Below are 10035 nucleotides of genomic sequence, written 5' to 3'. Positions count from 1 at the left end.
TTAGGGCCTATTTATTGATAAGTAAGGAACTCCTGTACAATATTTAATCACTTAATAATAAACTTTGATTGACCTCTGCCTCTTCCTTATCTCCTTAATCAAATGTCAACTTTAGCTGTCTGAGTTAGAAATCGTCGATAATCAATTAACATACATGTATTAAACTCTGTGTGTAAATTTCATATCAATCGGATGATAACATTAGGTTCTAGAGTGTCTGTAAGAATTTAAGAATTGATTACGGGCAAGAACTCTGGCGGTAATTATCATAAACTTAAACACTGTGCATATTTCAAGTCAATCGGATGATAATGTTAGCCTTTAGGATAGATCAATGGCCATATCTCTCATTGGAAATCGTTGAAAATCAATAGGATTCTTCATCTTTGGTACATAAAGTTAATCAGATGATAACTGTTACCTCCAGAGCATTTACAAGCAATTATATAGATGACAGGTGGTGACAACAATATACACTTCAATGTGAGAATATAGAAATAAATTCTTTGTTTGAAATAGACAATTTTTATTCATGATTTTTGTGATGTTACATAGTACAGTCAACCATGTTATAAACATTTTATATTATAAATTGATAGCAATGAATAATGGCAATTTCTAGGCTTTCCAAAATATTTCTAAATACAACAGGAATTTACATCCAATATGACTACATGTACATGTATTTGTTTAGCAATATCTCAATTTATAAACCAATTCTTAAGTTTGTCAATACAGAAAATATACACATATAAATTCAACCAAACTATTAAATGGTACATGAACATGTATGTTAAAAGTATATTCCCTATGTCATCATCAATATTACTTGAAATTTTAAGAAAAAGACTTCCCCTGCATTATACACATTCATTTAAAAAATTTACATACATGTATCCTGGTCTTCACAGTCTTCTTATACTTCAATTTCGTTAAACCCCATTTCATTATATTTCAATACAGATATTTTGATGTTGGGAGTATAAACAGGTTAAACCAAACGTACATGTAAATACATTTTAAAGAATAAAAGTTTGTATATTTCCCATTGGAGTAAGGAAATCTCTTTGCTAGCCTAAAGCTGCATTTCCTTTAGTACGGCTCCGGTCCGGTTGCGGATACAGAAAAAAACACTTTCATAGAATTTTAGTAATAGTGTTTCCTTATGTGCAGGTGCGGATACGGTTCTGTATGCAGCGTCCGGTACGGTTTTTCGAAACGGACCATGTAGCGTTCGGTACGGAAACGCTTGCGGAACCGTGTCCGTAAACGCACATAAGTAAACACAGTTTGGGTAGCCCGCACGGGAAAAAGCTAAAAATAGGTTTTTTCTTCTTTTACGAACCTTGACAATGTCGGTGCCATGTTGAAAAGAGGGCCCTTCTGCTTGAATAACCGCATATAAGGATACACAACCTGCCATGTGCTATGTCTACTCCCGGACCGGAGCCGGACAGGATCCGTACTAAAGGAAATGCAGCTTTATTCATTATTGTCCTTCCTTTTCCATCATACTTTCATTTTATAGCCTTCATTAGGGTAAGTTATCTGAGCACAGCAATGGTAATAATGTGTCACCACAGTCTGTCAGGACATTATAATTATCTTTCTATGGTTGAATTAATGCATCAACATTTTAGGGTGTGCCACTCACTCTGTTGCCTAAATCTCTAGTCAGATTTAAAGCTAGCCCATGTAATTTGTATGCAATTCAGCCTAGTATGTTTAAACATATATTATGCAAGAGCTAAATATGTCTATTGCAGGTCTTTCTTTAGGCCTGAAATGTTATCTAAATTACTAATTAGACATTAATTAACTTATCCAGACGATAATCAACACTCGATGCCATCGCTAGCTTGCGATATTTTTAAAAAAATAATTAAACGTAAAAATTGATAATCAAGACTTTGTTTTCTATCGTACTGACTTTAGTAATGATGATTGAGGCTAGTCTAAAATTCAAAAGCTAATATCTCGGTTCAGAGTGGAGCATATTCTATTTTTGAACTATTATAGCAAGAACAGTCAACTCTTTGTCTAATCTCCCATAATGCCCCTTTAACTTGTTACAATATTGTTTGTTAATTTGAACATCATAATGATTATCAAAACAATAAGAGCAGATACTTCAAAGACTTGACTTTTGAATCTGTGTCACCTGGCAAGACCAAATACAGAATAAACAACACAAGCTCTGTGAATAACCGACCATCTTCTTCCTTTCACCAGTTGCACATTTATATTATTATCAGCTGACAAATTTCACAACTTTAAAATTTCTCATTCCACAATCACAAGAAAATATCTATAGAAATTTCTGCCTGTCTTTTTTCTCCATGTCTCCATAACTTTTCACAATCCATAGCACATAGATGTTGATGGCAAATTAGAATTCAACATAAACATATAACCCTATCACAGATTCCTCCCTCAAGACATTCTTACATTAGACAATTTTTCAATAGAAACACGAAAAAAATTAAGCACTTTTTTGCTGGTCTTTCATAAACTGTGTTATAATGATGACACTTGTGGCCCAATTCGTTTATAGAAGTTTAATGGCCCATTTGAAGTTTCTCCCGCTGAGAACAATACACACATTTTTAGAACAAAATGATAATACTGTCACTTTTTCTTGTCGTCTTTACACGCTATAACATATCTTTGAGCAACCATCAGTGGCGGAGAATAGCCGTCTGCATATGACGTATCTTCAAACAACACTGAATAATCATCTTGGGGCTGAAATAATGTAATAATTTCATTTGAAAATAACAAAAAAATAAGCACCCATCATTTATAAAAACTTTATTTTCGGAAGAGATTGGTTCATGTATGCATTTAATGTATCAGCTATTTTATAGGTTAATCTTATTTGCTGTGGTCACATGCGGAAGACAGGTAGGATACTTTGGCCCAAAAAGAGATGTTTCTACATGGGTGGACATCAGAATTTCACATGCAGTTATTTATTATAGGTTATAAGAGATAGAAGATACAAAATGCCATGTTTTACACCACTGCCCTTTCCCTGTCTCATGTCAATAGGAAAATCTATGAAGTGTAGACCCGATTACTGTTTTCTAAACACTGACATAGAGAAACAGGCTTTCGGGACTAACACATGGTTCAATTTATTTCAATAATTCGCTTGTGTGTAGTGGTCTTTTAGCAGTGGGAGGAAACTGGAGGATCCAGAGAAAACCTGGGAGGTCATACATTACCATACTAAAAATATGACGACCAGGGAATAAGTGACCATTTGGAAAGTACCGCATACTTTGTATGCAAGTATCAAAAGATGACGAGGCAAGCCTATAGTTCTAAGTGTAAGTTAGCATCATGTGTCCAGACTCTATTTGACATACTGGCTGTTTTCACCTGTCATTACGTAATCTTTGAAATCTGAGAAAAACACACGAACAAAGCAATTAAAATTTCGGAACAGAAAAAATCAGAAACAGAATACATTAATCATTTGTTTTGTGTTTGTTTTTGGTCCAGTTTACAAATCGTACAATCTGATAATAAAGAAATACATTACTTACGCCTTTTGGTGGTTCATCGACAATTGCACGATAAAAACAAGTTGTTTGTGGATATAATGATAACATCAACTGAAAATATAATAGTTACGAATTACAATTTTTTCAGTTATAATCTTTTATTTATAATATAAGCTTAGTTTGTTTGATCTTGTTGGCATGGTTTTCATATTTTGTCCTTTCTGCTTCCTCCACAGTTGATTTGCATAGATAATGGTCTAAAGCTATTTTCTTGATTCTCTCAATGAGATAGTGGTTACATTAAATGCAGATTTTACTTGAATGCTATTTGAATATTCGCTTCAATTAAAATGATCAATGTTTACACTGTAATATTTGTTTTTTAAAATTACGAGAAATTGTGAATCTTTGAAATCCACACTCTTTTCACATATGTTTATTCATTTATTTACTTTTGAGTATTAGTTGATGGCATTGATTAATATTAATCAATATTTTTAGACATAATATGGAACACAATTATTATTTTAATTAAAGTGATGTTATATTGAGTATTCAACCAAACGACGATGAATATAAAATACAGAGGTTTTAAATGCCACTCAAAGAAGAAAATAAATAATTTGTAGAAGAGGCTACAGACACAATTCCATTAGTTAGAATTGACCATGAATAATGAACACCCAAAATTCTGTTAGCCTTCTACATCATTTGAATGCCAATGTTTGTGTGAGCACTATAATGAGATACTAATGGTCTTTATAGAGCCCTTGCTTGGTATTTACATACATGTAACTAAAAACTGTAATGTACAATGAACAGAGATATAATTTTGAAAACTATGCAAGACTTTTAGCGATTCAAATTTTAAGAAACTACTACATATCTAATTAGCTGTTTGTTTAAACTTCAAAAAGATTTTACCACAAATAAGATATTTCAAAGTTAAAACTTACTGTTCCTTTTGAAAACAATGCCTCTGGATCTGTCTCTGGATTAGCCTTCCAAATTGGAAGGGGGACTACTCTTCTTTTACTGATTGAATGGCGTCTGAAATAAAAAGAAACCATTTTTTTAACCATAATTTCCATATGCCTTATGAAAGTGTTTCATGCAAGCAGATGTTTTCTTTCAATGACCAATGAATGCATCAAATTTCTAGATCACTTAAACATGCATTATGCAAGAGTTAATTCTGCCTATTTGCGTATCTTTCTTTGGGCCTGAAATGTTAAATAATTAATTACACATTAATTAACTTATCCAGACCATAATCAACTCTCAATGCCATTGTTAGCCTGCGATACTTAGTGGATTTGACTACATTTTGTGATGGATAATTTAACATAAAGATGAGTTGCCAGGCAACAAAACATATACACACAGTAGCTAAGTTGCCCGGGGAGTCAACAAGGGTTGTCGCATATTTTTTCTTTTATCAGAAATAAAAACATTTACAACACACTAAAATTTAATTACGAGTAACAATCCATTTGGTTTCTAGTTCTGCCCTATTCTAATGTTTACCATACAAAACATTTAATATTAATTGCCATAGTCACTAGAAATTGGTGAAAATCAATAGGATTCTTCATCTCATGACCTTAAACACTGTATAAATTTAAAATCAATTGGCTTTTTCAAAGTGATCAAGGGCCATAACTATGTCAGTAATTATCGGATATCGTCGAAAAACAATAGGCTTAATTCTTTGTCCCATGACTAAACACTATATAGAGCTGGGCAATATTTCGGTTTTTCAATATACATGTGAAACTGTCGGAAAAATAAAAACCGCCTCATGACGTTAAAACCAGTAAATCGTTGAAAATCAACTTTTTATGCATGTTTATTTACAATAAAAGGGTGATAAACAATAAATTACTGACATTTTATAAAATATCGCAATATACTGATAATATCCAAAATATCGCAATATTTGTTTCCAGGGATATCGCCCATCTCGAACACTGTGCATAAATTTCAAGTCAATCAGATATTAACTTTAACCTCTAGAGTGCCAACAAGATATTTCAAAGTGATCAAAGGCCATAACTCTGGCAGTAATTATCGGAAATCGTTGAAAATTGATCGGTTTCTCCGTCTTATGACCTTAAACAGTCAATCAGATATTAACTTTAGCCTCAAGAGTGTCCACAAGATATGTCAATGTGATCAAGGGCCAGAACTCTCTCAGTAATTATCGGAAATTGTTGAAAATCAATAGGACTCTTCGTCTCATAATCTTAAACACTGTATAAATTTAAGGTTGATCGGATTATAACATCAGCCTGTAGAGAGCCCACAAGCAATTGTGGGCGCCAGACCGACAAATGGGGGCAACGACAATATACGACCACATTTGAATGACTAATATCTTGGTTTAGAATGAAGCAATTTGACTGAATTTTTGAGCATATTCTGTTTTCATTATCTATTTATTAACCATTATAGCTAGCTAGAATTGTCAGCTCTTTATCTAATCTTACCTAATGCCCCTTTAATAAGTTATTTTCTGCCCATAAGATCTAACAGCAAGGGCACTAAAACAATTCCTGAGGGACACATATTTTTAAATGGGATCAACAAGTACATTGACTCTTAAAAACAGATTTATGGGGAATTCTAATAAACTTACTCCTTTCCCTCTTCAGCATCAATATCATCAACCTCATATTTATTGGAATTAGAATTAAAAGAAACTACTTCTGCTAAAATCCAGTTTTCTTCTCCATCTTGACTTTTAACACGGGCCGCTACCTTATCACCAGTTTTTGCCACATAAGTATTATCTGCTGATACAGCCCCACACAGAGGAGGAGGTCTAGATAAATAGAGAAATAATATATATGTTGCCACAAACAAACATGTATAATTGAAGAAATGAAATTGGGTTTAATGTTGTACCTTTCTATATCAATCAGGAGAATGAAGACAGACATGCGACATGCAGTGAGTATTAGGGAAATTTTTCCTTGACAGCGGAATTTCCACCTAATCTGCATTGACTTTGAACTGCCAACGTGTACACAGAAACTTGGTTTCTGATCAAATGTGACGTCAACTGCCTACCATTAACTTCCAAAATTTGTATAAATGATCATCACAACCCTGCTTATTTTTTTGTAATATTCAAATGTAATTATTACATTATCTAAGCTCAAAGTTGGTGGAGTATTTAAATAGTAAATTTTATTAGTTTCGATGAGAAACAAATTAAATAAACAAAAGTTGAGAAATATAAATTGTGTAATTGGCAGTGTAATGCAAAAATGCAATCCACGGTGTGCAAAATAAAGTTGTGGGTCTGGTGTCCTAACCTCGTTTATATCACATTACAGTCTTTAGGAAACATACAAAAATTCATTGTAAGAAACTTACTTTTCCCCAGGTTTGCTGACCCACAATGGTAAAGTAACAGCATTCTGTTGTAACATCGACATTAGTACCCCACGTCTCATTATTTGTTTGGGTCGATCAGAATCTGTATGATGAAACAAATCATATATATAAATAAATAGATGAGACAGCAGGGACTCCACGACAGTCCAGACGATCAAGAATGTTGATGTGACTGGCAAAGTGAGCTTGTTCAGAAGAAAAAGACGGATGCTGCCAATTTTGAAAATTCATACATGAATGTGCAATTGTGCTACCAAAATTAAGCAATTGGAGTCAACACTGATTTAGAGGTAAGACTGTCAGAATCGCTTATTGTTCAGTTTTGAAGTGTTTTCAGTTTTTTAATTAAAAAAACATGTGATGCAGACTGTATGGACTACATTTCTGCTTTGAACACATTCTAGCCTGTTGACCACATCATGGTTGACCATATCTGGTGTCTGAACAGTATCAACTATTTCTATAAACTGTCCTAGGAAACATCCTTTTCGGGCATGCAAATAGTATTCCTGATAGGAATTTGAAAATATGAAAATTCTATCTGTACCTACCCTGCCTTCTATTTTCACGAATAGATTTAATATCACTTATTTTATCCAGAGCTTTTCTCAGAAGTCTGCAATTAAGAAGTCAATAGCATCTATCAAAGATTAATATTGAGTCTTTAGAACCATATATCTTAGTTCTATCAAAATGGTATTTCATAGATAAAGCAATATTCAATGTCACACCTAATTTATCCTTGTAGAAATCAAATACTTTGGGCAAATTTATACTGTTTAAAACCAGTTACATTTCAATTTGCTTCTTTTTGAAAAGACTTACATGGTCACAGGATGTGGAACTGTATTGATAGAGTATTGATAACATAATTCTAAAATATGTATACTTACTCCGCTTCAGCTTCTGCATCTTGCATGGCAGTATTATATAATCCTCTTAATTTGTTCTTATAATATGGTGTGACTGAAATATTTAGTAAAAGACATTTAGTATAAGAAAATAGCAAAAATGAATCATGGATTGTATACCTGTGGAAATCGTATTCTGTGAAAATCTCTCTCAATGCTTAGGGATGTATAAACAGCCAAAGGAAAAAGCAAGCAATTTTCCTAATGTTTTTTCCTATGCACGTTGATGATACCAAACATCAATCAGCTGGACCTTTTATTGACGAGGGGAGAAGATGACCCATGTGACATTTAAACTAATGTATTGGACGTTAAAATTGTAATAAACAAGAATAAGACTAATCTGTGGATGATGAAGGCTTTTTTGAAAGGAGAATCATCATCCGACAGCATCTAATAACCTGAGAGCCCTGAATATGAATAATAGGAAGCAACAATTCACTTGCCCTTTTGATCTCAGCATAATTCCTTATGACAGGAGTCCAAAGTCATTTAGATATCAACAATACTAAAGAAGTGCAATGCTATTATCAAGCAGCTAAGGAATTCATTAGTTGAGGGGTCAATAAATCATTTGCTAACTGCATGAAAATATGTACTTTTAAGTAAAGTTTGTGATAACTGCTTAAGGATAAGATATATACTATTACTTACTCCTTTGTTCCTGTTGCATTCTTTCATGTGTCTTAGATATGTTTGATAAATTGTGTTCACCTCGAGCTCGTTCTTCCTGTTAAAACAATATGGAAATTAGACTGACAGTGCTGACATTGTTTTAAATTGTGTGAAAGATTTTAGCTTAAACTTACTTTGTCTGGATGTAAATGAAAAGGCGTTAAACGTTCTAACCTGACAGAGCCAATGAAGACAGACGTGCTACGAGGGAAATTTTGCTTGGACAGCGATGCTACGGCCTACTCTTATATCAAATTCCAACTGCTAAGGGATTTTTAACATGCCTGCTAATGAGTACACAGGACCTCAGTTTTTCATCCCATTCAAGCGATTATACACTGTCCCTTGTCAGACTCTTGGTCCTGCACCACTGACAAGGAGAAACCACGCCGGAAAATCTTGATGAACTTTCTTGTCCAATGCGGGGATCAAACACAGGACATCCAGGTTGAAGTCTTACTCACTGTGCCATCGTGACTTCCTTGTCTGACATAAACAGCAGCCCAGAGATATTATCAAGAATATAATTATTTGTAAATGAAAACAGAACTAAGATATTGTTTGAATAGTTTGAGTTGAAACATGGTACTGGCTACCACATTACACAAATCTAACTCAGTATATTGAACTGCACAGTAGGAAACCTGCTCTAAAGTCTGTTTCACCGTCAGCACATTGTTGATTTTTTTTACCCACTAGGCCTACTCTTAGAAGTGTATTCTAAACATTTTATGGATTTGATCAAATTTTCTGCTAATGTATAAATTAAATGCCAGTCAAATATTTTGTATACAAACCTGCACAGAATGAATTAATTTAAATAATTCTTTCAGCAGTTCTCGAATTTTAACTTCAGCTGATGCCATCGAGTTACTATTACTTTCAGTGGAGGGTCCTGGAGAAGCTGTAGCACCACTACTTGCTTTGCTGCGGCCCATTTTGTTGAGGTGCTGAAATTAAAGTAAAATAAAACAGATCAATGTATATAATATTATTAATATACACATAGAAATGAAAACTTGGGATTGGCTTTTTGATAATCAACCAACTGACTTTCATTTTTCACCAAATTAAACTGATCTTTATTTGATTCGGCCATTATATTACTTTTCAAACCATTTAGCCATTTGATTCTAGATAGTATGGACAGTTGAGTAGAACTAAATTATATTTTTAAACCTATATAGAGACGTCGTTGTTTTATATCAAAAAGCCAGAAAAACAACGGACTGAAGCCGTTAAGGAGAGAGAGAAGGAGCAGTGGGGATCACGGATGTCTCAACGTCCACAAATGCTTAATTCAGAATAATCTGCCTACTAATCCCGTGCTAGGAATCTGCCTTTGACACTATTGACCATTGGAAAAACTATCTTGAATGTGGTGGTATTAATGGTAAAGAAAATAACAAACAAACCACTGTGCAATATTCTTTAGAGAAATCCTTCGGCTTTCGTCTTCGTCAAGTTCTACTTCCAGGCTGTGTAGCTTCGTTTCCGCTTTAACTATGATACATACTGATTGGCTGTTACTACCGTGA

At 33.7% G+C, this 10035-nt stretch overlaps 1 protein-coding gene across 1 annotated transcript; it reads right to left on the bottom strand.

The window, feature by feature from the left end:
* Nucleotides 1–511: 511 nt before the first annotated feature.
* LOC126823621 (SAGA-associated factor 29) lies at nucleotides 512–10018 on the bottom strand. The gene is made up of 10 exons (XM_050552569.2): nucleotides 9913–10018; nucleotides 9295–9447; nucleotides 8477–8552; nucleotides 7805–7877; nucleotides 7463–7527; nucleotides 6891–6993; nucleotides 6148–6333; nucleotides 4466–4559; nucleotides 3552–3620; nucleotides 512–2745 (listed from the first exon to the last, which is right to left on the bottom strand). Exons 2-10 carry the CDS (start codon nucleotides 9433–9435, stop codon nucleotides 2629–2631), a joined length of 924 nt encoding a protein of 307 aa, XP_050408526.1. The 5' UTR covers nucleotides 9436–9447; nucleotides 9913–10018; the 3' UTR covers nucleotides 512–2628.
* Between the last annotated feature and the right edge of the window lie 17 nt (nucleotides 10019–10035).

The sequence above is a fragment of the Patella vulgata genome, chromosome 6 (genome assembly GCF_932274485.2).
Source record: "Patella vulgata chromosome 6, xgPatVulg1.2, whole genome shotgun sequence".
In the NCBI taxonomy this organism is placed as follows: domain Eukaryota; kingdom Metazoa; phylum Mollusca; class Gastropoda; family Patellidae; genus Patella; species Patella vulgata.
The sequence above is the reverse complement of the archived record's forward strand: the minus strand, read 5'-3'. Positions and strand labels throughout refer to the sequence as shown.

What these genes read in the sequence shown, in the direction of transcription:
- LOC126823621 (XM_050552569.2), bottom strand. Translation starts at nt 9,435, where the DNA reads ATGGGCCGCAGCAAAGCAAGTAGTGGTGCTACAGCTTCTCCAGGACCC. An exon ending in GATGCAGAAGCTGAAGCGGA is followed by an intron (nt 7,528 to 7,804) that starts GTAAGTATACAT and finishes TCTTAATTGCAG; the next exon opens with ACTTCTGAGAAAAGCTCTGG. An exon ending in CATTGTTTTCAAAAGGAACA is followed by an intron (nt 3,621 to 4,465) that starts GTAAGTTTTAAC and finishes TTATATTTTCAG; the next exon opens with TTGATGTTATCATTATATCC.